Source organism: Peromyscus leucopus, chromosome 5 (assembly GCF_004664715.2).
Source record: "Peromyscus leucopus breed LL Stock chromosome 5, UCI_PerLeu_2.1, whole genome shotgun sequence".
NCBI lineage: Eukaryota > Metazoa > Chordata > Mammalia > Rodentia > Cricetidae > Peromyscus > Peromyscus leucopus.
This window is the reverse complement of record NC_051067.1, coordinates 137,251,963-137,279,769: the sequence shown is the minus strand read 5'-3', so window position 1 is coordinate 137,279,769 and position 27,807 is coordinate 137,251,963. Positions and strand designations below refer to the sequence as shown.

The 27,807-nt window shown below is 41.0% G+C and overlaps 2 protein-coding genes across 3 annotated transcripts in view; one reads left to right on the top strand and one right to left on the bottom strand.

Annotated features, from left to right (window-relative positions):
- Positions 1–11,802, top strand: part of LOC114690079 (cytochrome P450 7B1) — a 177,378-nt gene extending 165,576 nt beyond the window's left edge. For both annotated transcript variants that reach the window (XM_028864517.2, XM_037206395.1), the window contains exon 6: positions 7,928–11,802. In XM_028864517.2, the coding sequence (XP_028720350.1) occupies positions 7,928–8,224 (297 nt within the window). In that variant the 3' untranslated portion in view covers positions 8,225–11,802. The remainder of the gene's footprint in view (positions 1–7,927) is intronic.
- A 10,568-nt stretch (positions 11,803–22,370) lies between these two features.
- Bhlhe22 (basic helix-loop-helix family member e22) lies at positions 22,371–27,110 on the bottom strand. The gene has a single exon (XM_028864516.2). The coding sequence runs from the start codon at positions 25,161–25,163 to the stop codon at positions 24,060–24,062; it is 1,104 nt and encodes a 367-aa protein (XP_028720349.1). The 5' UTR covers positions 25,164–27,110; the 3' UTR covers positions 22,371–24,059.
- Between the last annotated feature and the right edge of the window lie 697 nt (positions 27,111–27,807).

Genomic DNA, 27,807 nt, shown 5'->3' with positions numbered 1-27,807 from the left:
ATAATAACTAGTTTGCTAAGCTCTTCCAAAATGAAGCTACTTCAGACGTCAAATACCATCATCACTATAGTTAGGACCAAATAGTAGTTAAGCCCTTTTAGCTAAAGGTATGTGGCCTTGCTTGATCAATTAGCATGGCACTATGAACTTCAAATTGTAAAGCCGCCGCTCCCGGGTGAAGCTCCGAGGGTAATTGTGTCATCTCCTTGTATTTTTTTTTTCTGAAGCTGGAGTTAATGAATATCAAAGACTGGAAATTAATCCACCTTGGTTCATCCCTTAATACCACTTCAGAGAGTCATCCCCTGCATGCAAATTGAAGCAGCTATAGTCTGCCTGTGCTTGACAGGAGGTGATGCTGCTGACTTGTAACATTTACCATCCACCTTTTTAGAAGGAAACTTCCATCCTCCTTCAAATACTCCATAGATGGACCACTTCCAAACACAGGTTCGAAGATAGATGTTCTGCAGCCAACCGGAATTATAATATTATTAAATTTAGGAAATTAATAAAAAGACAGACTTCAGAACAGTGAAATGATTTGTATTTATTTAACCAGCAAAGCCAATGTCTCATTACAGGGGGAAGTGTGCATGGTTTCTTAGGCGAGGCATTATGCAGATAAAGACAGCGGAGAGACCATAGAGTTTCAGCCAATGAAACAGAGAACAAGCTGCACCTCTGCATTTGTGAATCATTCCAATTGTTAGTATATAGTCAATGAATAACACAGCTGAAATTAATATCTGAAAAATATTTGTAAAGGTTAAAATAGCAACACTTCTTACAATTTTACACTTCTGCTTAGGGTTTTCTTTGTGATTATTTGATTAGTAGGGGAGTTTATTATTTGTGTCATGAGAGTTAAATCAGAATTATTGTTGTCATCAATTAAGAAATGTTCACCAGATTGCCACCATCTTCATAAGTACCTTTCTTTGTGCTTTTTCTACATCTCACTCTTCTACCCCCTTTAAAAAAACTGACTGATAACTTTAAAAATTTGAAAGCCAGAATTATACATTATGAGAGTTAGGGTCAGGCATGATGGTAGAAAGGCCATCAGATCTCTGTATGCTTAAGTCAGCCTGGACTACGTAGCACATTCCAAACCATCCATGGCTACATAGAAAGTCTCTCTCTCTCTCTCTCTCTCTCTCTCTCTCTCTCTCTCTCTCTCTCTCTCTCTCCTCTCTCTCTCTCTCTCTCACACACACACATACACACATACACACACACACACACACACACACACACACACACACACACACACATGCATTGAAGGAAAAAATTATAAGTGTTGATTAAGGAGTGTTGTGCATCCATAATCTGGCATTTGGGAGGTTGGTATAGAATGCTAGCAAGTTCAACACCAGGCTTGGCTTTATAACAAAACTGAGAGAGAAAGATGGGGGTGGGGGGGTGGAGAGGTAGGGGGTGGGGGAGGCAGGAAGAAGGAGCTGGAGGAGGAGTGCGGAAAGGGACTGAACTGTAATTTGTATATATGTTGCCCTGTGGAATGCAGACATTACCCAAATGACATCAATAGTAAACAAAAGGTTTGCCTCGTACTAAATCAGTGGAAGAATAAAATTTCATTATTATGAGCAGTGATTTAAAATCATTAGGATCGTTCTAACAAGACTCAATGGAATCTATTATTTAGTAGGGTTTTAGCATTATTCAGTTATACCTGACTTGCGTTAGGATTAGAGAATTTTTGCTACAGTGATGTTTTCTTGAAATTTGTGGTGGAATGATGATCATTCTTTGTACAAAAACAAAAATATGATTTGGAGCTATTTTATCTGATTTTTCCAGTTATTATTTATTCTATAAAGATTTTTCTAAGCCCATACCACTGTCAAGTAATACATAACTGCATTTTCTTTGGTTCTTAAGATGGCAACAAGAACCCATAATAGAACTTGGGTTTCAGATGTGCATGCCAAACCACCATCTACTTGCAGTAATGAAAAGTCTGAAAATCATATCCTGGGCCATTTGGCACTGAAGTCATGGACCCCGAGTCATCAAGAGACCCCTACTCCTCACTATAGACTTTATATCCTTCAGACTTTGATTGGGAAGACTAGGAATTACAAGTAGTAGAGAGACAATAACTGAGCCAAAAATATGAGGCTGACTGGCTCCAGCTGCAAGTTTCCTAGCTCTCGGGACCTAAAACCCCAGGATCCTCAGCCCATCATGGGTTCTGAGCACACTAAAGTGTGTTTCAGAATGTCTGAATATCACTCCCCAAAGCATGCCCCGCCTCTCCTTCACACATTCATCCCTTTGGTACCTGTACTTCTCTGCTCCTGAAATGCCCCCCATTACTTATCTCTCTGTTCAGGGAAAACCCCTCCTTACTTGCCTACCCAGAAAATTCCAAATTCCTCCAGGATCATCACCTCTGTCATCTCCTCTTTGAAAACAGAGCAGTTTCCACCAAATTTGTGAGAATGTGTCACTGCCCATTTGTCACCTACATGTGCTTTTGCTATAGTGCATGCCAACAGGGTATTACTACCTTGCAAATGTCAAGTATTTTACAGCTACTTACTCCAGGGTGGTCCTGCCAACAGAATACTACCCATGTGAAGTGATTAAGGAGATATAAAGATGAGTGAATGCAATGAAAATGGAACTCTGTATCAGTTAAGACAAAGAGGTACACACTGAAATATGTACTGGATGCAAACAGAGTAAATTAATGAGTAGCTTGAGCACAAATACAGTCATACTACTAAAAATGTTAAGAACAATAGCAAAAGGACACCTGAGGTGGCTGGGGAGATGGCTGTCTTTGGGAACACATGCTGGTCTTGCAGAAGACCCAGGTTCAGTTCCCAGCACCTACATGGAAGCTCCCAACCATCTGTTATTCCAGTTTTGGTGACTCTCTTCTGATCTTCTCAGATACCAGACACACCTGTGACATACATAAAATAAAAAAAGACAGAGAGAGAGAGAGAGAGAGAGAGAGAGAGAGAGAGAGAGACCCCTAGAAGGCATCTAAATGGCACAACTGGGTAATCCTTGACCTTCAGCCATTGCAAACATTAAGAATAGTTTTTAAAGAATTTATTTAAATGGATTTTAAAAAACCTGAAAAATTGACTTTGAGATGAAACTGAATTTTTAAATATCCAGAAAACTAAAGTTTCAAGCAACATGGGGTAAACAAAATGTGTTCTGAAATCCTAATCTGGCCTATAAACTGCCAACATGTAACTAGTATATTAAGGATTATTCTTTTTCTCAATATGGGCTGCTTATCTTGTGATATCTCACATTTGGATGGCTCCTGTCAGTGTATGAAAACATACAGGCAAATGAAGCGTGCACAATGAGAGTGAACCAAAGGGAACAGTCCTCCTTGGCTCTCTCCTGCTTTAGAGGTAGACATGCTACCCAGCAAAGTCTGGGTAATATGTTACTTGCCTAGCAGTGAGCTACTTATTAAAGTTTTTTCTAAGATCTTCCCTAGATTCACCACTGTTATAGGCCAGAAATCATACAACTGGCCATCAAGTAATGGGAAGGAAACAGTGGTGGTTTCTCTTCTACCAGGAAGCCCAGAACTGGAGCTATCAAGTGAATTAATGCCACAGGTCCATTTTCCTAGGTCCAAACATGGTCAAGAACAGAGAAGCCTGTTGACAGTGTTAGGCTATAGGGAACACACAGCACCATTTAAGATGTCACAATTACCATGCAGCTCCCGAGGTAAAGACAGTAAATCACAGCACCTTCAGAATATTCTAGAAAAGCTCTGCTATTACAAGGTCTTGTTTAACCTCATGCAGTGTGCCCCCATCTTCAGAAGGCTGTGGGTGTAATAAAATGCTAAATCAGTTTGAAAGTTTCCAATCACTATGGGAACCTCAATGTCAGGATTATTTTAATTATCCTCACTGTTTTTGGAATAGACCAGTTATCGCAGGTGAGTAAGTAAGGTAAATAAATGATTCTCTGTCTCCATCAAGAATAGAGATTGTGCACTCAGTAGAGATCAAAGGAGCAAACACTTAATGGGCTGCTCTTTTCCCAGCAGTCCTGTGATAACATAAGGTGACATAGAAATAAAAGTTCCCCTTGTCCTTTATTGTTTGCCATACAGATCTTATCACATGGCTTTTCCCCCATAGCCAGGTGCTTTATATTAAGGGAGTTTCTGCCAGGCCAGCAAATCCACATTTCACACCTACCATATTGAAACCCTTGGTGTCCTGGTGAAACAGTTTTGAAAGGCCTAATCTGTAACATTGATTAATGGTGTCTGGTGCAAACACTACTGTACTGGGAAGGTAACATGTTACCAACATGAAGACTCTGATATAGAGCCTGGGAGATTTGTTCTCAACCTCTCAGAAGCTAGTACTAGCTGGCAACAACTCATAGTTGATTTGAACCCAGATCATGAAGGTACAAAAATGACTTCTTTGCCATATTGTCCTGTCTCCAGGAAGACTGGAATTCAGGGGCATCACTGGAGTCCCCTTAGCTTTTCCAAAACCTGAAAGGTTTTTTTTTTTTTGTTGTTGTTGTTGTTGTTGTTTTCATTACTAGAAGGTTGTATCTTTTGTCTAATTTAGATTTATACAGTCAAGTTATGAACTGAGTGAACTAAAGATATGAACATATCAAGTGTGCCACCTCAGCAGGACTGTACTTTATGCCTTTGTATTAGCAATGTTTCTTATACAGGAAATACGTTTTTAAAAATCTGTTGAACTGAACTAAACATAGTATTCATAAAGCACAAATGAGGTGGTTATGCAGCTCTCCTATGTCGTGTATATTAAAAGTGCCTCTCCTATCGATCCCCAAAAGTGCATCTCCTATCCAAACTGGACTTCAAATGCTTCGGTGTTGCACATTTTCTGCTGTTTGTAGACTGAATACGCAGCCACTTCCCATTCTCTGTATGCCCACGCCCACATTCAGTCATCTTCTCTTTTCTTCAAGAACATGAATGTGGCTTTAACAGTAGGCATGACTATCCTTTGTTCATTAGTCCAAGAAGCGTATGTGGAACCCTGCCACAGAAGTGTCACTGTATTTACTAGAGGCTGTGAAAATGCAGAGATAGACTAAGATGACACCCGGGTTCCCTAACTCTGCCATTTTCTGTGAACTGGTGCCAACTGCAGTTTGTCCTTGTCACCTATGCATGATGAAGTCCAGAGAAAGGCTGATCACAAGCCCTTGGTTTCTGGGCTGCTTTCTTTCTAAGCAAAGGACTTCTGGAGGTCCCCATAGATTTTTCTTTTCTTCTGTGCCATTGGCCAGATTGCTTCAACCACCTCCAGGACTTACCAGTAGAACACCTAGTGGGCACCAGGCAGGTGTGGTGGCTTTCATATCCACTCCTGTTTCCAACACCCTAAGGTCACTTGGAGACTTTAAATGATTATGTCAATACTGAGTTTGAGTGGAGCTTACTGGCCTTTGCTTTACATTACTATTATCCCAAATAGCTCAGGTGAGATTAATTATGCTTCCCTTTAGGAGCTAAAACTAAACATAACTCCCTAATGGAGATTATAAGCCTCCCCAACATGGACCTATCCAGGTTCTCCATGCATAGGCAGTGGAACAAACAAAATGAATTATTACTAAAATTTATTGTCATCGGGTGGGGATGGCGCACACCTTTAATCCCAGTACTTGGGAGGCAGAGCCAGGCGGATCTTTATGAGTTCAAGGCTAGCCTGGTCATAGCGTTTCTAAAGAAGGAGAGGTATTACATGAACCCTCTTCTGGTAAACTTTTTCTATTTCTGGGGCTCACACCTGCCTTCCTGAACTCACACCACTGATGCATTCTTCTTCCTGTTGACCAATTTAAGGAGATTAGCACTCTTTCCCATAGCTTCCCGCTAAGGCCAAATAGTTTAAGTAAATTTTGACATGAAAAACAATCCCAGGGAAAAAATTCACTATAGTTCTGGCATTTGTGCCAGAAAAGGCAAAAAAAGAAAACTTAACATAAGTTGTGACTCCATAGTATCCAGCTAGTGTAAATAAAATAAGCCCTATGATACCCAGGATGCCCAGGCTCTTCCCAGTGACCTCAATGTCTGCCCTGTGAGAGGCTAGGGAAGTTTCCTCAAACTTCTCACTGATCACCATGTTACTCTTCTAGCTTTCTGTCATCCTTTTTCAGTCTCTTCAGAATTAACATCTCAGAAATTTCCATTTTATTATTTATTTAGTAAAACTCAGAGGGAAACTATCAGTAGCATTTACTCTGTGACTGTCATGACGGGAACATAAATATATAAATTTGAATAAAATTCGAAAATAATTTTTGTTGTTTTTTCAAGGCAGGGTTTCTCTGTGTAGTTTTGGTGCCTGACCTGGGTCTCGCTCTGTGGCTGTGTGTTCACAGAGAATACCGTTGTACTGACTTGCAAGTTGGGAGAGAGTAGGAACTGTGCAACGTTTTTCAAAGTTCAAATGCTTAAGAAAGTTAGTATTCTGGATTAAACTAAGGTAAACCCAATCCTGATAAAGGAAATGATTGGCTTGACATTACTCAACTTGCCATTAAAATAGCTTGAGCATTTGTGATGCAATCATAATTTAGTCACAATACAGAGTTTCACCATAACCTGAATCATGTTGGATCTGACCTACCTCTACAAGTTTGACATCATGTAGTTTACATCAAAGTTGTGGTTGAGCAGATCTAATGAGTTCCAACTATTGGAAATAATTGGTCGTCTTAATTCAAACCATGAACATTAATTTAATTGAAGGTTTAATTCACATAAAACTAAAATAAGGTCACTCAGTACCTTTTTATAAACTCAAGGAAGAGTTGAGCCAGGACATTTTAGCAGACTGGCAAAATTAAGGCTGCTGGTAATCTATCCTAAGTAAACTAGCTCTCTACCTTTCTGTAGCAATTATTGTAACTTATTTATGAAAATATGTCAGAAATGCCTGTTATCTAGAATTAATCCAAGCAGAATGCACTCTAATAGAAATGTCATAGGGAAAATTCACATTAACATAGAAAAAAACAAATATGTTTTGCAGCTTAGGTTCTCTCTGGGCCTTTGTTTGAATTTTATTATTTTCTGTCTCTTTAAACCAAACATAAGCAATGGACTAAATTCATGATACTCATCCATAAAGAGATAGATGGGAGGATAAATGAATAGCAAACTGGCTGCTGAGATGTACTACTTCATAGTAACAATGGCAGCAGTATAGGAGATCCCTACTATATGTCAAGATCCATCATAGAGGACGGAAATGGAGATAAATGTAGCCTTTGTGCTTAAAAAACTCCTGTAATCACAGTGATTTGAATATTGAATGTCCCCTCCAAAACTCAGCCTGAAATCTGAATGCCATTTTAGTGGTTAGGTTGTTAGGGTTAAGACGCTTTTCATGTTAGTTATCACTTTCTTGACACCATATTGGCTACCAGAAAAGTGGGTTATTATAACAATAGACTGCCTCTCTTATTTTCACTCTTCTAAATGCACCAGCTTGCTCTGTGGTTTTCCATTGTGAGGAACGGATCAAGGCCCCATGAACTCCAGGCTCTTAAACTTTTTGAACTCTAGAATCATGAGCCGAAATCAATGTCTTTTCTTTATCAATTATCCAGCCTCCAGTAGTTAGTGACAGCACAGAATACTAAGTAAGAAAAGACAAGACAAATGTGAACAGAGAAAAGAAGTGGTTTAGGTATTTGAATATAGGTGTTCCCTGTAACATTTTAAGTTTTTGAAGGTTTGAGCATGGCTTTCATGTATTCAAGTTTTACTTCCTCCTGTATGTTTTCAGACAAATCAGCCTTGCACAACAAGATAGACAAGGAGAGATAGCAACCTGGTGGACCTAACTCAAACTAGTTCCTGTAAAATTTTAATTTTAACAATGTCTATTATTCTTTATAGGAATTTAGGTTTAATCGATTCGTAGAAGATGGCAAGAAGAAAACAACCTTTCTCAAAGACGGGAAAAAGCTGAAGTACTCCATTCTGCCATTCGGATTCGGAGCCAGCAAATGTCCAGGCCGATATTTTGCAGTTAATGAAATAAAGCTACTATTGGTTATGATTTTAACTTATTTTGATTTAGAAATAATTGACAAGAAGCCTCTAAGACTCAAGTACAACCGTTTGTTGTTTGGTATTCAGCATCCCGATTCTGATGTCACATTTAGGTACAAGGCAAAATCTTGCCAAAGCTGAAAGCAGTTTATCAGAGTGGAGCTACATGTGCTGAGCTCTGTGGTTTGTTGCAGTCCTGTAAATGCGACGACTATGCTTGTCTGTTTGAAAATGGCAAATTTATATTTGATCCAAGATCAACTCAGTTTGTTCTTGGTGACAAAACCTATCATGAAACACAGCAGGGCAGTGGCATAAAAGAATGCCATGGTGATCATTTCAGGATAAGTTCAAAGTAACAACTGCAACTTTGTACTTGCTGCAGCTTTTTTTTTTTAACATTTGTTGTGAATGTGCTTTTCCAGTAATAAATTTGGCCCTGGATGATGTTTTATAAGTTACTGAAATCCTCTAATATGATTTTATGTTCTATATGGAAAAGTGTGCCATCGGACAGTCTAACAATTTTCAAATTCTCAGAGGAGAAGGAAATTAAATCCCACGAGTTACACTGTATGAAAATGTTCCCTTCAAATAGAGTATCAAAAATGTCCTATCACCAGGGTACCTTTGCATTAAATGAGTTTTGCAGCAGATTAAATGTTCCAACTTCCCTTCAATATTTAATCATTCATAAATGCTCTTTATAACTTTGTATTCTATTTTTGCTCAATAGAACAAAATTTCTTGTTATGTAAGACCTCTCATGTTCAAGTCAGAGACTGTGAAAACACAAAGGCTATTATATATTCAACAATTGCTTTAGACATTAGTATTAGGTTTATTATGGAGGGAAATGTTGAAGTCATTATAGCATTGATGGTAGTATTGGTCTTTAGTATAAATTGTGTTATTCTAATACTGCAACGAGCCCTTTTCTAAATGTTTCCATTTATATAAACTGGGAAATTAGATAGTATTATTTATCTACAACCTTTTGGACTTAGAGGTTAGTTGTATTATTTTGGACTAGCACATTAAACTATACAAAATAATTTCATATGACACAATACAGCCTGTATCAATGATTAAAAGATTTCTACTATCAAATTTCCCAGTGATTGACATTTGGCATAAATGGAGATACAAAATGCAAACTCACAAGGCAAATAATTAAGCCAGATTAATTCATGCTGCATTAATTAGAAATTCTAATGCTTTGGGAATTTTCTATTGGTTTTACAAAAGAAATTGATTTAAAATATCACTCTAAAATAACTATCATACTAGGTAAATACAACATGGTAGCATTCCTTTTCTCCTTTCTAGAGCATATGCTCATTGAATGGTGCTTGCATGAAGGTCTACTGGCATGAATTCTGTTTTTTCTCAATTGAAGTTGTCTTTAGCTTCAATTTCCTTCCTTTATTAAAAAAATGCCAAATGACCATTTATAACTATATAAATTCACAGGCAAAGTGAGCTTATGGCTTATGAAAATGATGTGGAATGATTAGACCAACCCAAATGATTAAATCTACTCAGATACTTAACACCTGTTGTAAGAACATTTGAGGTATATTCTCTTAGCATCTTTTAGCATACAGTGCTCTCTTGTTAACTATATTCACAAGGCAATGTGCTAAAACCTTTCCCACATCCCCCAAGAAGACCATATTCCTCCTGGCTGAGATTTTTATATTTATTGATCATTTCTCCTACACTTCCCCAGCCTCTATAATCACCATTTCACTCTGTGCTTTGGTAAGTTTAATTATTTTGAATTTCATATATTCTAATTTTTTCTTGCTATGACAAGAACATTGTGGTCAACAGTAACTTGTGGAGAAAAGAATTTATCAGGGGTCACACATCCAAATCACAATCAATTACTGAGGTCAAATCAAGGCCAGAACTCAAGGCAGGAACCTGATACAGAAACCACAAAGAAATGCTGCATACTAGCTTGCTCACTGGCTCATTCTTAACTAGTTTTCTTATTAGCCAAAGTCCACCAGCCCAGGAAATGGTATAGCCTATAGGACTTGGACCCTGCCACATTAATCATTAAGAAAATCTTTCATAGACATGACCATAGGCTTCTGATGAAGGCGAATCTTCAATTGAGGTTCCCTCTGCCTAGATACTCTATATTGAACCAAGATGAAATTAAATTAAAGCAAATACATGAGGTAGAGTACCTGGTATTAGTCTATCTCTGCTTGGTTCTACTTCACTCTAAATGTTCTCTAAATCTCTCTGTTGAATCAAATAACAGAATTTATTTTTTTAAGGCCAAGCAATATTCCATTGTGTGTATATACCACACTGTCTCTATTCCAAGGCTATCTCTAACCACCCTACCTCCTCCATACAATTTCATGACACCCTTCATTTTCCTGAAAACAAAGGACATGTGTGATGTCCCATCCTCAGGCCCATCTGACCCTCTTCCTTCGGAGAGTCTCTCTGGTTGATTTGGAGTCACCAACTTGTCAGCTTTCAAATTTTCCATCTCATGTAATTTCTAAGTTCAGTGATTGAATGTCTCAGTTGATTATTCTTCGTTCTTCCTTTCTACCTGGTCATATTTTGTAAATCTTGTTCCTCTAATGAACCTTCACTGTCTCTTTAATTGTAGTCAGAATGGTTTATATTCCGCACCTGGCATCTCAAACCCACTCTTATTTTATGGGTCTGATTCTGTAGTCCTCCTTTCCACCAGTGCTTCTGATGGCTTAACTACGGAGCCTCTGTTCCTTGTAATTTTACTTCTGAAAAATGTTTCTGACTGGGATTTAATGTTCATTCCTCAACATATAACTTGTGTTTGGTTTTTGTCTTACTGTTTATGTTTCTGTCTAATTCAGATTACTGGGAATGCTCACCTGGAATATTTGGGAGAGGACATGGTACACTGCTAAGTAACTGTGAATTTCAGCCTTAAATGAAACACTGTGATTAGGGTGTTTGGTTTTGTTAGGGGTGTTTGCTGCAGTTTTGTTGTGTGTTTGCTTGCTTACTTGTTTATTTGTAAGACAGGGCCTCATTATGTAGCAAAGATATACTTACAAAGGTCTGCCTGCCTCTGCCTCCTGGGTTCTGGGGTAAAACTTAAAACCCATGATCGGGACAGGCAGGTGGGACATTTGATCCCTTCTTTGTTTCAACCAGACACAGATTAAGACATGCAAATATGTCTAATCCTGCAATGTAGAGCAATGTTTCTAGTCCACCCACCAAGTATGTTGGCTCTGAAAATTACTGACTTTGTGCAGAAGTCTTGGATTTTGTACACACACATATACACATACACACATGCATGCTTATGCCATGTTGAGCCCTAGACTTTCTCTCCTACTTGCCACAAAATACAGTCTATTTCATTTGTATTAGGATATGGAGTCTGCCTTAACATCTGAATGGAGATCCTCCATATTGTAAAATTCAACAAGCAGTATGCTTTCATGATATTGCAACAGAGAAAACAGAAAGAAAATATTACATACTAACTTTTGCTAAATGTATACTTAAAAGTGTATATATAAATTTTAAAGAAATAAAAAGAAAATGGTTGAAGAATTATTACATGAAATAATTAGAAAGAAGTGAGGAATGTACCTGCAACCTTAGCTTTCGGGAGCCTGGGGCAGTAGGAGCCTAAATTCTTAGACTAAAGTGAAACCCTGATATTTACCAAAAAAAGAAAAAGAAAGAAAGAAAGAAAGAAGGAAGGAAGGAAGGAAGGAAGGAAGGAAGGAAGGAAGGAAGGAAGGAAGGAAGGAAGGAAGGAAGGAAAAAAGAACAGAACAGAACAGAAAAGAAAAGAAAAGAAAGGAAAAGAAAAGAAAGGAAAAGAAAGGTCATGGGGTCTAGCTGCCTTATCATCAACACATGTGAACTTACTTTGAAAACAGAATTGGAAAGTTTAACAGATACTTAAGCAACTTTTGTCTTTTAAAAGTTATTTATTTTGGGTGGGGGATAGGAGGAAGAGAGATAGCTTAGCACTTAAAAGCACTTGCTGCTCTTCCAGAGAACTAAGTTTGGTTCTTAGCACCCACAGTAGGCAGCTTATAACTCAAGCTCTAGGGGATCCAACACCCTTTTCTGACCACCGTGGCTACCCACACATATATGGCATTCATATATGCAGACATAAGCACATACTCAAAAATAAAAAATCTTTTTATTTTTATTAGTTCTTTGGGAATTTTGTACAATTTTTTGATCATATTCCTCTCCTTCCCCCAACTTCTCCCAGATACATCTCCCTCCCCTACCTGGCCACTTTGTGTCCCCTTTTTTCATCAGGTACAATTTGTGCTGCCCTTATACTCTTGGGTGTGTGGCCTTACTGGAGCTTGGTTGATCCACCAGGGGCAAGACCCTTAAAGAAATTTCCATTTCCTTTTCCCAACAGCTATCAGTTTCCAGTTGCAACTTAGCTAGGAGTGGAATGGGACTCCATTCCCATCTCCCACAGGTCTTGTACATGCTTTTACAGCCACTATGGTTCATATCTTCAACTGTACTGGTATATCCAGTCAATACTGTGTCCTAGTAGTCATCAACTAACCCTGGATGTCACAAACTCTCTGCCCCTTCTTCTGCAATCATCCCTGAACCTTGAAAGGAGGAGTTGTAACACATATGCTCCACTAGGGCTGAACATTGCACAATCTGCTATTGTATGAACCTTGACCAGTCGGGGTTTTTGTGTGATAGTCACAATCTATTGGAAAAATAAATTTCACTGATGATGGTTGAGAGATGCATTAATCTATGGGTAGAACAATAAGATAATAGGAGACTATTTAATACATCATGTTAATTCAGTTGAGTAGTAAGAATAAGTTTTCCGCTATGTCACATGTCATGTATATCCACAAGTTTTTGATTCCAATAGCAGTGCCAAGCATGTGTTTCAACTTGTGAAGTGGACCTTAACTCCAACCAGAAAGTGATTTGTTAGTCCCATGATATTTGTGCCACTCATGCATTGGAGCTCAGCTGGGTAAGAGTGATGATCCCCCCCCCCCCCCCGTAATACTCCTAGCATCTTCCAGCACTCTGAAAGCTAGCAATTGGGAATGAAGTTTCCAGGCCAGCTTGGTTTGTCCATGCTGTATCTCCCAATTATGTACTGTCTTTAGAAGTGGGATTTTTACTGTCAAATTCTAGATTTGGTATCCAAGAACACTGCAATAACTGTAATGTTATGGGTCTATGTGACCTTAATGACTAGCAATTCCAAAGGAGGTAACCTATTCCTGGCACTGGGTGGGGCATTTTATTTGTTGTTCCATGGTGTATAGTTGGCATCTTGTTGCCTCATGATAGGATAACTCCATCAAAAATCATTTTATATATGTATATGCTTATATTTGAGGAAACTTCTAAAGTAGTAGGTCATGTGTTTGATATAGGAATATTTTAGAGTTATTGTTTTCTCATTCATTTATTTGAAGAAATATTTTTGAGCATTACCACTAGTTAGATATAATACTGTGCAATGGATTAACATTCCCCTTCATGAATATCTTTTTTTGAGAAAATTATATATAAATAACTTATCTGTTGCCAGTTTGGTTGTAAAGAATAAATTTCTCTTTTTAAAATTATTTTAATACCTGAATTAGTATACCATCTAAATAGCCTTTTCCAGCAACCATTATAAAGTAGTGTTCCATAATACATTATCATATACAAATTGCACAAGCTAAAATATATATAGAAGGTCTATGGGGTCACGGAGATGGTTCAGTGAGTAACTCTGTCTGCACTCAAAACTGATGACCTGAATTTTGTCCCAGGGACCTTATATGGTAGAAAGAATTGACTCCTACAAGTTGTCCCCTGTCCTATATACACACACTCACTAACACACACACATACAGACATACACACACACACACACACACACAGACACACACACAGGTGTGGATAGACACATACACATAATTAATTAGCACATGGATATGTGTAATTTTAAGGTATTGTGATGATATGATTTAAAAAAAAGTAGAGCCAAAAACAAATAGTCATTGAGTCTTCAGAATTTTGTAACTATTTCATAAATCTTAAATTTTCTTTTCATTTTTACAGCTTCACACAAGTTTTGAGTAAAAGGATATATACTATTGTTTTACATCTGTGACCATTTATAATTACATATTTGATTGGTTAGCAGAGGCTAAATGACCTGTGATGCTCTTTAGAACTACTTTTTACTAAGTAAGGCACGTTGAAGAGCAAGCTTTATTGGACTTTTCATCTGCTTTGTCCTGGCCTTCCTGACACTGTAGTTGTACCAGATGCATTTTTTATCAGATCTTGGGTCACAAAATGATACTCATAATTCAAATACACACTGTTCATTTGTGCTTATTTCATCATAAAAAGTTATTTGAATAATATTTCCTTTAAACAGCTTCTCACTTAACAATATAATCTTAAAATTTCATCAAAGACCAAAACACAAAATATATCCAGGTTTTAATTACAGAATAAAACGAGGCTATATTGTATAAAGCATAGTTTCCCGGCTTTAAAATGTGCACTTTTTAACCTACTGAGTTTGACAGTGTTGCAAACTCTTGTTTAGTTGCACTACATTACTAGGAATTTGTGCTTGAATACTTAATTGGGAAAAAGTTAGAGTGCAAGATTACTCTCTAGCACTATTTTGAGTCATAGTGAGCAATTTAATAAAACTGTATCACTTACTTAACACAATCATTACTTACTCTTCTTATAGTGTTAGATCAGTGACCAATGAGTTTTGAACTGTTTAACTTGAATGTATTTTTATGTTAAATTTCTTGAGTAGATAGCATTTAATTCATGAAGAATTCAAGCACACAATTTTGAATAGCTGAAAATTTGCCAACAGTTACCTTTCAAGATGTGTTTAGCCTGAAGTGTTCTAAAAATATGAACTATTGTCTTGATACATTTGCTTACTATGTTTGATTGTTAAAAGATACCGACAGCCGGGCGGTGGTGGCACACGCCTTTAATCCCAGCACTTGGGAGGCAGAGGCAGGCGGATCTCCATGAGTTCGAGGCCAGCCTGGTCTCCAAAGCGAGTTCCAGGGAAGGCGCAAAGCTACACAGAGAAACCCTGTCTCGAAAAACCAAAAAAAAAAAAAAAAAAAAAAAAAAAAAAGATACCGACAAATCTATAAAAATGTAAGTTATCTTAAAGAAGTGTTGACTAAATTCAAATATTTTACAAATGAAATATTTAATGTTCTTTAATTTACAAATAAAAAATCAATAAATCAACTTTTAAATCACAGATGAATGTTTATGTCTCATTTCCTTACTAAGAGCAGATTAGTTACTTTTGGTTACAAAAAGCAGATTTTTCTCAGAAATAATTATGTGATATGAATAATCCAACTTCATCCCTCACCTTCTTTATGTATATGTTCTCATCTTCTCATGCTCTCCCCTCAAAAGTGTAGTCTTCAAAACATCTTTCAATACATTTTAACTTTGTCTATATGTGGGATAAAACCAAGTCCAAGAAAAAGCACTAAATGTGTAATGCTGACCTGGCTGGGCTACAGTTGTGAACACTTTCTAGTCTGTGAAAAGAGAAGTATAAGAATGAGAAATGGAAGTCTCAGTCTAGCTGGGCTTGGTCTTCTGCAGCTCTCTTCATTGCTCAACAGATAAGGAAGCTGAGTAATATTTGGACAGTACTCAATTCATTCATAAAACTGAAATGCAAGTGCCAAACAAAGTCTATTAACAGAATAGTGTTGATGAGAATGAAGTGAGTCTCCTGTAGTAACTTACTGCACTACTACACTGGGACACTTGGCATTTCTTAGGAACACTGATGGTATGGAGGCAACTCTGACAAAAGCCTACTAGGAGATGCTCATGCTCCTGTTAACAGGTAACAGAAGCCAACTGTTGCAGAAGGTGCACCTGATACTTTGAACTGGTTGGTTCAGTGTTCCTTTTTTCCTAATTAGGGTGACTTGCTCATTAAACGGATATCTTGTGAAAACTATACCTTGACTTTCATTTGTACTCTATAGAACACTTACTAAGTACATTAAAATGTGTAGAACTCTCTGGAATTAGTATAATCATGTAAGTAATAATGTCCATTTTCTATTCAGAGTCGGGCTTCTTAAAAATCATTCCATGGTTATGCCAGAGTCTAAAGAGTATTTGATATAAGGAAAGATTATATTACAGGCAACACAGTAAATAAGTGCTTGGAGATAAAATCATTATCTATTTGTACATATAACAACAATTTGTGCTTATCATTGAAGCAAAAAGAGAGAGATGAAAATACCAGAATCTAATGATTCATCATTGAAATGATATCAAACATTTGTAAATATGAAGCATGTACCATTCTGAGACATTTACGTACAAAAAAAAACCAACTCTGCACATAACTCCCATTTCTAACCACCAGCCATTGTGTTAACATTAAATGTGTCATTAATATTTTACATATAAACATTTTAATAAATGCTTGTCTTTTATTTTTGAAATTAATGTTTAAATCAAGCAGACATTTATTCCAAAACTATAAGAACTCATATAATTAAGAGTTTTTATAAGTACCTTGGTGGTACATTAAAGGAATGTTTGGTTTAGTGTTTGAGGTCATCTGAATCCTTAGTGAAGCTCCTGGTCTACATGCAGCAGTGCTTTTATTCTATATTATAGACACAGATTTTCAAATTTAAGCTAACTTATTTTGAATTAACTTAAACCTATTGAAAAGGTATAATTTTTTTTTCACTTTTAAGAAAGAAAGTACAGTAAACAATACTTTCAAATAATTACACCTAAGGAAGGACTCTTGGACTATTGGACATTTTCATTAACCTGTGACCCTAGGTAATGACCATCCACAGCTCTTCTCCAGGGCAAGAGATCACAGATGATATCTGGGCCATAGGCATAACTTATATTTGTTGCCCCATTATCCATCATCCAAATAATTGTTTTACTTTTAGAGAAAGTAATTTTTAATTTTTCAAAAAGCACAATTTGTTGAGCAACTATAGTTTTTTAAAAATTTTATTCATTCGAGTCAATTACACTTTAAATATATGTATACCTGATGTTTCTGCAAAAGAAAATTACAGTTACATAGACCCATGTGTTAATTGACCCCACTTGCTGATATACCCAGCATCCCATAGATAGATAGCCTTTCCTCTTTCATGGCTCTTTGTGTTTCTGTGGAGGCCTGGTTAGGAAAACCGTTCCCTCTCACTGAAGTCAGGAATGAAGGGCCCAGGCTCAGCCTGACACTGGATTTTGCACATAATACTTCAGAGAGACTGCACACAGCATGTTTAGCTGCGTTTACTTGAACAGACAATGCACAATTCAGCATTTTAACTAGTTGGGCATATACTCCACCACCATCATCACCCGGTGGGGGGCAAAATATCCTTTCAAAGAATTCATAAGGATGTTTAACAGAGAAATTCTTGCAGCAAATACTTCAATAGTTGTCAGAGTTGAATAAATGTGCAAAATGAGGTTGGGTCATGAAGCATTTTTATGTTGAAATCTGAATTCTTATCTCTAAACACCCCTATTAGCATGACAGGTTTGAGCTGAAATCATTCTCCTAGTAAAAGCCCAAATATACCTGGACTTTATCCTAAGACTTATAAGGAGAAATAATAATTGCTTTATATAACCACTGATACCACTTTAACATTTGATGAAGATGTTAATTTATGGTTGGTTAGCAGTTTATGGCTGTCATTAGTTTTTCAGTTTGATCCACATTAGAAATCTATTTTTCTTTTTTCTTTTAATCTGTGATAATTATATAAAGATATGGTTATGTTTTATCTAAAATGTATCATTCCACTATAGCATTTCAAATTATTCACAGATCATAGTTCTTATATGTGCATATATGAATTTAAAAATACAGCAATAAAATGCTTGAAACAGATCATAAATTTGCTTCATATTTTATTGCATCTGTGAATCAGGTTGAAAGACAAGGACAGCAACGGTCTTTGAGAAAGAATTAACCCTTTCCCAAGCTGGGAAGGAGATGATGTCATATCGAGCATAACTAAAGTCAACTCCCCATCAAAGCATCCTTGTGACATGTAAGATGGACATCTTTGGCAGGGGTGTGTTTGGGGTGGTGCTCAGTGTTTGAAATCGTCTTTCTTTTTGCACGTTGACCTTTCCAGCCCTGACATTTCCTTCCAATGCTGCCTAGTCTGTATTTCTGCATTGCACAACAAGAGAACATGTCAGAAATGGGAGACAGAAAGCAAACTCTCCCTAACTCCCTACTTCTCCCCCACCCCCCATTTTGAGAAAATCCAGAAAAATATTAAAACCAATATCACTAATTCAGAAAAGGTGACAGAGGGGGAAAGAAGAGTTTCCCTTCCCAATAAGGAAGTAAAACTTTCTCCAGGTTTAAAACTGGAGCAAGCTCTCAAAACCCCTGGGGTTGGCTAAGATGCAGAAGGTGTGCCTTTAAAAGGAAGTGCCTGGAACTGAAATGCAGGGGCTAGCCAGATCTGGCATCACTTGGGAAGAGAATTCAAGGCAGAGCACCTGAAGTTCTCTTTGTGTCCCAAGAAACTTGGTGATTGGACCACAGTGGGCCTGAGGAAGGGCGGGGAAATGCCAGTCTTTGGGAAGCCCGGAGAAATGTGGCTCAGCAGCTGGGTTGCCACCCTGTCACTGGGCCCAGAGTGAGAACAGCTCTGTAGGTGCTCTTATTGCTGACGCGGCTCGGTTTCTCCACCAAGCAGCTCTGGACAGCCTTCTCCTTGCTCAGGCTGAAGATAGGTGACAAGCACTAGGTCTTGCATGGGACCTGGGCTGGACTGGACTCCTCTTTTTCCTCGGTAGCCTGCAGAATGCACACCAGTTGACCTGAAGAACCAGAGATCTGTTTGAGAAAAAGAGAACTCTGATCCTGAAAGTTGTTTGTACTTCAAATATGGACATTACTACCTCTTAGTGTTCCTTCTTTCTGTGTCTATGTTTGTTAAGCTTAAAGGCAGAGTTTAAATCAGTCTGAAATTCATTGGCTTGGCCAATCAAGAGGCTCAGGAGTTACAAAGGCAGGCATAGATTGCAGGAGACAGGCTCAATTATTTGTTTTGCCCTCACAACAACAAAATCGTAAATTGATGTAAAGTCCCTTAGCAGTGCATGATTTTCATCTGATCTGCATTTTGGCTAAAAGAAAGCTCATTTTTGTTTCTGGTGCTAAGTTTTGCGATTTCGTTTTGTGTCGAGGTGTCATTAATTTCTTCCCTTCCCCATGACACCCTTCCTCCCCAAGCTGAATCCCATTCTCATTAAAGGTTGGAAGAGGAAGCTCAGAAGCCTTCCCCCTCCCCCAGCTCAGGACTCTTTACCTCCCTCTTTTCTGGAACACTGGCGGACCTTGATCAGCACAGGCTCCCTCTCTTAGCCAGGCAGAGCCATCACCATGTGCTACAAGACCGGAAGTGAGCTCTCATCATTATTTTTCAAAGTCTGGCAAGTGTATTATCTTTTTTCCTAGTGGTAATTAGTTACCATAGCATTTAATACGAAATGTGCCCAGAGCACACCATTAACAGTTAAACGGAGGATTCAATTTAACACATGATTATATCTTTCATAAGTCATTGCTCTGCAACAGTCGTTGCCACTCTGCCAGGTCAGGTCCATAGGCAGGTGGGAAGGATAGAAAGATTTGGTTTGGGTGCGGCTTGCCAAAAGTGCATGGAAAATTCAAGGGGCCTGGGTTTTATCTAGTGGCTCATGGGCTGATGGTAGGAATTGGGTGCAATTGCAGGAAGAAAAATTCCTGTACAGCACCAGGTCTTAGAAGGGATGCTCAGTGGGAAGGTGGCCAGAAAGAAAGAGCACTGCAGTGTGTGTGTGTGTGTGTGTGTGTGTGTGTGTGTGTGTGTGTGTTGTGTTCAGCACACCACAGGCACACACATCGACTCACCTCAGGGAGGAGGAAGGAAAAGTGACTTTTCCGAGATGCTCACTTGCAGGAACCTTAGCAAAGGAACAGTTGACGTGTCTGTCAGGCCTCAGTGGTGAACTGGTGCTAGAAATCAAGTGAGACTCACAAGACAAGTGGGTCTCCAGTTCCCATGTGCTCATCCTCAGTCCTCCGAGGAGCTGCTGGAGGGATGCCCCTGAGAAAGGGTCCTAAGGTCTGGTGGATGCCCCAGCAAGCTCTTGGATGAGCCACTATTAGCTGGCACATGCCCACACTTCTAGGACACCTGGACAAGTGCACTCTGAAGGCCCTGGTGCCGAGTCTTCAGTTCTGGTACATGTGTCCCACCGGGACAGACACTATGGTGCAGCAGTGAATGGGCTAATTCTCCAGAGCAGGTAGAAAATAGGGCTAAGAAGAAAAGTGGCCTGGGGTGGGGGTGTGGGGAGGTAGACAATTTCTCTAGCCATCCTTTCTTCTTAACCAGAGCAGATGCTGGAGAAACTATAGAGAGGGTGGGATTGAGGCAGAGATGGACACCTAAGTCAATCTGAAGCTTCTTTGTCTTTTATATGTCCTGGGTTCCCTAAAAGCACTTGCTGAACAGCTCCCAAGTCTGGAGAGAAGGTTGACATGTCTGAAAATATTAGTGTGAAAAATGAATATCATTGTCCCTGATGCATTTAAGTTACACCTGTTTGACATTCTTTGTCAACATCCTTCTCCAGTGCCTTCCCCCTTGCATTTGAGTTCTCTTCTGAACTAAGCACAGAGCCTGGGTGGATAGAGGGTGAGGGGAGAACCAGATTTCTGTTTCCTGAAGTTCAAGATTTGTTATTCTGACCCATTTCTGATAATGGTTGAACAGTGCAAAGGTTGTAGGGGAAGTATTTCAAGGAGGCCTTCTTAATAATGCAAAATATTAAGCAGTAAATCTTGCAGCAAATGTGTCCCCTACAATGTTAATATGCAAAAGGGAAAAAAAACCTGACTAGTGGTGGCTGTGGCTAATTCCTAATCAGAATGATGGACAGCAGGGCCAGAACAATACAAACTAATGGCTGTGTTGCTGATCACTTTACCCCTTGATTAAAGACACCCAATTATGGTGCAGAACAGTGTCGTAATTATGTTTCTTAATCACATCCAGGAGGTTTAATTGCCTTAACGATGTGTTTCATTAAATGAATTTAGGTATTATAGTCGACAGTTTTCATACACAGTTGTTTTCAAATTAACATAATATTAGACATCGTCATGGAAATTGTTTTAATAATCATAATTAGACGCACCCAGGCTTTGTCTGGTAAATGCTGAGAGACGGTCTTCTCCTGCCTGGGGGCTACCCTGGTCCCTTCCTCCTCTACCCCCATTCTCTGACTGGGAAGGCTTCAGTTTCAAGGCCTTTTGCTCTTATGTTGCCGGAAAAGTTACAGGTTCTGATTAATCTTCTTTGATGGCAAGTGGAGCAGAAATCATCCTTCCTTACCACCCCCCACTAAGTTTGATGGCATTTAGGGATATCTTTATGAGCTGAGGCTGCACAGAACACCCCCCCAACACACACACACACACACACACACACACACATGCTTGCATTTAGGCAACCAGGTTCAGTGGAAGCTCTGTGCCTTCATACCTCCACACCAGCACCACTATCTCTATGATGTCTACCACACTACGAATTATAACTTCCACGTTCAAGAGCAAAGGTCCGAATACAAGCAAACACATCATGCCTTAGTAGATTCCATGCCTAATGCTATTCAAACACCAACATCTCATTAACAAGCAACAGAATAAACTCCAGGAGTCTCTATGGCCATTACTTACACTTAGGTAATTCAATCAAGTTGACTTTCTTGTCACAGAAAAGTAGAATGAAGCCACAATGAAGCTGGTGTTCAGAGAATCCAAATCCATCTTTTCCCTTGGTCTTCAAGCATGTGGAGGCAGAACTTTTGATTAAAATGCCTTTAAGAAAGTTTACCCACTTTGGCAGGTCCTAACATGGTCTAGATACCGTACATGTGGGACAAACTTTAGGGAGAGCCTGGCTTGGTAAGTTCCTGCCAGTATCAGGAGTTCTGGGCCTATTCTGGTTCCCATCACTGACCCCTCTCACCTCTGCTTCCATGGGATCCCAGCTGTTGTCCTTTTAGTAAACATGTGATTTAGGGCTACTCATAATTGTACAGCACTGACCAAACTTTTGAAAACACCTTTCCTTTTCTGTCACTTTTCAGGCAAGAATAACACAGGAGAGAGATGGTGTCTCCTACAAAGCACAGCATAATAAAATGTTTGATCAAAATATTTTAATAAAGATTCTTTCTGACATAGATACACATACAAATGGTCGTACATAGCTGTCATAGTCTGATTGACCTATTTAATATATATATATATATATATTTCATTCTTTACACATCCAAAACCCACCAACAGATCCATCACAGCTCTGAAATCATCACCCAACCTGACAAACTGAATTTGTATTATCTGTAAGGAGTGGAAAACAGCAAGACTCCATTTCTTAAGAGGTTTTTCTGGATTTTCATAGGATGAAAGGCAGGCAGATAGCCATGCAAACTAAAACTGAAAGCTCACTTTGGGTAAACAGCTTCTTGCTCTTCCTTAGCTTTATTTCATTTCTTTTAAATTTTTATATTTTTTAGAAAAATAACAAATGATTTCACACCATAAGCAAATCAAAGCAGTCTTTTAACGTAATAAGTCTTCACAGTTAAAATAACTTATATATGTACATCTATATTAAAAGCAATTAAATTAGACCCTTTAAAATGCACAGCACAACCTGGAAAATATATTTGCCTAGCATGTTCTTACTTACAAGATCTATTGCTGTGATGTTTTTTTCCTTTTGGAATGCAAATAGGTCCCCTTTTGAAAAACAAATCAATTCATTCATCAATTAAGAAACACCTTTCCTGTAATTTTTGGACTGAAGCAATTTATTAAAGCTCAATTTAAATACAGGGATGATGCAACTGAAAATATCCAGGTGACCTTTCCAAAACCTAAGCAGCTCAGATACATCAATATTTCTCTTCAAACTTGTTGGCAAATAAACCTTTAAACACTTGGCACACAGTGTAAGTTAATATATAAAACAGAATTTTGGAAGCAATAAAAAATATCTTCACATAAGACCCAAGACCTTAACACATAATAAATACTGTTGATGTGGATCATTGAAGAATAACAAATAAATATCATGAATTGTTAATACATCATTGCAGAGTAAAAAGTAACAAGGTGCACATAAATATTTTAAAAGCAATTCTTTCAGCCACAACCTGCTTTTTATATCACTCTCCCCAAAACTTTGAGCATTTTCACGTTTTTTTTTTTTTTAAGTTCAGAGACAATAAAAAATGCAAGTCGTTCATAGCAATGTGTCTCTCTCTGCTTTTCCCTCCACTTAAGTCTGCATTTCAAGTTTTTCTCCTGGCTCAGAATCAAAATTTATTTTCGAGTGCCCTTTCTGATTTGTCTGAATGAATATTCTGTCCCCATGCCTTTCAACCCAGGAGTCCTCTGCCCTTCAGCACTAGCCAAATTAGCAACTCTTAGTAGGATTAGTATTTTGCCATTCAGTACTTTTCACGTCCAATAAACAAGCACTACTTTTCAACTTATTTTTCACCTTCAAAGAAGACTGCTTCCTCGAAGTCTGGGTTGTCACTGAAGTTGCCACTTTTCTGAGGGAAAAAAGACATCCACACTCCATCCCAACTCAACCTCCCTCTCCCCTCCCTCCTCCCCACCCCAAAGACCGAGATTCAGGGCATGCCAAGGCTGAAAGTCCAGTTTGTCTCTGATACTTCTCAGTTGCTGCCTCTGCTTTGTTTGCCCTGCAAATGTTTCACAACTAGGAGAGGACCAAAATAAAAGGGGTGGGGAGCATCTTCTCGCTTTCCTCTAGCTCTAGGGTCGGTCTCGAGGCTTTCGAGAGGGAGGGAATGTTTAAGGCTTCTCCGTGCACTGTTTGCAGAGACTGGACGAGACGCTGTTGAATAGGGCACACTTCTCAGGGCAGGAAGCAGCCGGGGGTAGCCCAGCGCTGAACGGGTAACCGGCCGCCTGCTCGTAAGCGCCAAGCGCGGGGTGCAGGGCAGCGGCCGCCGCCGCAGCGGCCGCTGAGCTGGGCAGGGAGGCGGCTGAGATGGCTTGGCCTTGGTTGAGGTAGGCGACTAGGCGCCGCATCTCCTCCAGGGCCTGCGCCTGCATGAGGATGTAGTTCTTGGCGAGGAGCAGCGTGGCGATCTTGGAGAGCTTCCGCACCGAGGGGCTGTGCGCGTAAGGGATGACCGCGCGCAGCTCGTCCAGAGCATCGTTCAGGTCGTGCATCCTCCGGCGCTCGCGGGCGTTGATGTTGAGGCGCAGCGCCTTCTGCTCTTTGGATTTCTTGCTGCTGCCGCCACCGCCACCGCTGCCGCCGCTGCCGCCGCCGCTGCTGCCGCCGCCGCCCGTAGGGCCCCCCGGGGGGAGGCCCGCGCTGCCGTGCAGGTGGGCGTTGGAGCAGCCCTCCACCACCTTGGCGCCTCCGCCGCCCCCCGCTCCCGGGGATGCCCGCGGGTCGGCGCCCCCGGCTCGCAGCACCAGCTCGCAGCGGCCGTCGCTGTCGTCGTCGGGGCTCTGCTCTCCGCCGCTGCTCTCGGCCACCGAGCCGCGGCCAGCGCTCTCGCCGTACTTGAGGCACAGGGCAGCCCCCGCCGGTAGGCTACTCAGGCTCGGGTCGCCCCCCACGCCCGCTGAGCCCAAGAGGAGCCCAGGGACACTCCCGCCGCCGCCGCCGCCACCGCCGCCCGCGCCGCCTCCTCCGGGCGGCGGCAGCAGCAGCCCGGCCCCTTCGGGGTCAGCCGGCTCGAAGCAGCCTAGAGGTGACGAGGACGAGGACGCCGGGCGTTCACGAGGCGGCGGTGCTAGGGACAGGTCCATGCCCGGGGGCGTGGAGCGGAAAGCTGCCTCCAGGCGCTTGGCGGTGGAGGCGCCCAGGCTCTTGTGCAGGAAGAGGTCGTCTTCGCTCGCGGCCGCTGCGCCGAGGTGCAGCCCGCGCTCCATCGCCATGGCCCGCCCTGCAGCCCGGCACGGCCACTGCCTGGGCTCGGGAGTCAGGCGGCCGCACAGACGCGCACCAGCCGGGCTCCGAAGCTGCTGCGCGCGTCGGTCCCCGCGCTGCCCGCAGCTCTGTCCCCTTCTTTCTTTTTCTTTTTCGCCTTCCCCCGCGCTCGCCGCCTCCTCTTCTTCTTCTTCTTCGTCTCCAGCCGACGGTGCTGGCTGCTGGGGCTCACCATGGGCCGCGGCCCCTCATGGTGGGAGGGTTGTCGCGGAGGGAGTGGAGCTGCCGCCGCCGCCGCCGCTCTGAGTCCAGCCCCGCGCCTCCTCTCCGCACCGTTTATCTTGCTTGGATTCACCTTCAAGAGATTTCCGGACCCATCAACCAGCCGCCGCCACAGACGGGGGAGTCTTTTACATCATTATCTCTGAGTAGGTTATTATGAAGAAGACTCGCCTGTTGGGACAGCGCTTTCTACCCAATCAGGTTAACGTTTTAATTAATAGGATTAAAACGGTAACAAACAATCGCAGGCGCTATCTGGCCGCGAGTCTGAATAGTTTCATTTCCCAGGTCTGAAGACAGGCAGCAGCCAGAGCTTTATAAAAGGCGCCTGCTCCATTATTCTGCCTGCCATCTGTATACACAGCTTAGCGCATATGTTTGCAAGGCGCTGGGTCCTGTTAGTAACCCAACAACTGCCTTTAGCTTGACATGTGTGGCGACTTTCACTCATCAATGAGCACACTAAAAGCCCTACTTAGAGCCGAGGATGTTCTTTGCTCCTTCAGCAAATTGTAGATCGGCGGCAAAGGCTGGGAGTTCGGTGGAAAGCAGACACCCCCACCCGCCCCCACGGCGCCCCACCCCCACTACCCTTCACTCACCACTACTGTCTCAGCTTGCTCAGTTACCCTCTGAGGAGAGAATTACATTCCACCCTGTTCATAGCATGTCTGCATTTAGAGATGGGACCTGGGGGGTGGGGGTGGAGGGTGGGGGAATGATGTCCCTGATGGCTTGCTCCGAATTTACTCTAGATTTTCAGCTAGAATGTGAGCAAAGCAAGAGCGAACCCAGATTTCCTCCCCACCAAGACTTTTCCCCACACCCCTCCACCGCCCATTTCCTACACAGAGGCGAAAAATTAAAAGTAAAGCACTAAAATGATGATCAAGTTGCTCACATAGCCCGTTTGATTTGAAAGTCGAAGGGGTGGGTTGGGGGGAGGGCTTTTTGCAACCGTCCACACACAGTGCTGAGGCGGTGGCGACAGAAGCGCACAGCTTCACGGGCAGAAAGAAACTAGTCTCAAACTTTCCTCAAGATTTAAATCCAGTTGCTTCGCAAGAGTGAACAGAGAGAGTCCAATCCTCTCACACACCAAGTGGGGGCATTCGTGCATAATTATTTAGCCGCAAACGTAACCGCCGCTGCTCCGAAGCCCTTTGGGGACATCTGGATCCATCTGGGCTGTTCCTGGAGGGTTAGTTCAGGGCAGAATTATGAAAACAAGTGCTCTCCGCATGGGGACCATACACGCGGTCCTCGCGCTTCCGAGTTCAGTCTCTCAAAGCACATGGTATTTGCGGCTAGTTTTCATCCTTAGAACATAAGTAAAAACAATATTCCCCAACATCTCCAGTAAGTCTCTCTGGTGGGGCAGAATTACTAAAGACTGTGTAGTTTGGGTTTTTTCTGGTTTCATTAAAAACCTTTTAATTGTGGCTTTCGGAGTTGGCCCCAGGTGTTGGACTCTTTTCATTATATTTCGCTCTAATGTGATGAAATTCTAATTCTCTCCTTACCATATGGTTAAATTTCCCCACTGAGAATTAGTTGAAAAGGGAGAAATAATCTATTAATCTCTGTAATAGATTCACAAATGAGGTTCACCACAGAACCTGTTTTTGAATGGTAATATCAGAACAGTTGGGCACCTTATTTCATACAGGAGGCTTGAGGACGACATGGAAATGCCCGCATTGTCACCTGGAAAGGATGGAAAGGAGCCTAGCTCTGCTTTTCCAGAACGACTGCCTGCGATACAATCTCTAAGAGAGAGAGAGGCACTACCAGGTCGTCTGTTACTGGTGCTTCTTCAGCAATTATATTGGAACTCAAACATCGAGAACCAGCAGGCTGACTGCCTGAAGCTCCATTGCCTGGGATCTTGGCCTGGCGGTCAGCACAAAGTTGGAGCCTGCCCACGTGTATAGCTGTGGACCAAAGTCGCTTTGGTGCTGGGCAGTGCCTCTCTTGGGGCTCTCCCTTGCTGCCGTCCTCTTTCACTCTTCTGTTCCCAGCAGCTGTTAACCTGTCCCTTCAGGAAGCTAAAGACATGCTAGTGTTATTGTTTGTCAATTAGCAGCTTTGTTTTCATAGGGATTATAAAGGAAGGGTCTCCATAAACACAGGTAGGTCGTGCTTGGCTGGTGATAGGCTGATACCAGGCTTCTAATAAAAGGATGGAGGCCAGCGCCATGGTGGTTCAGGGCAGAGTGGCTAAAAGTCTTCCCTAAAGTCTGACTTCATTCTCCAGTGTGTTTTCTTGTGTTCCCTTAACTTTGCTCAGGATGCCTGGATTCCTTGAGGGGTGGGGGAGATCACAAGAAAGTATTTAAAAGGTGTAGGATGTAGCAAGTGCCAGTTTGA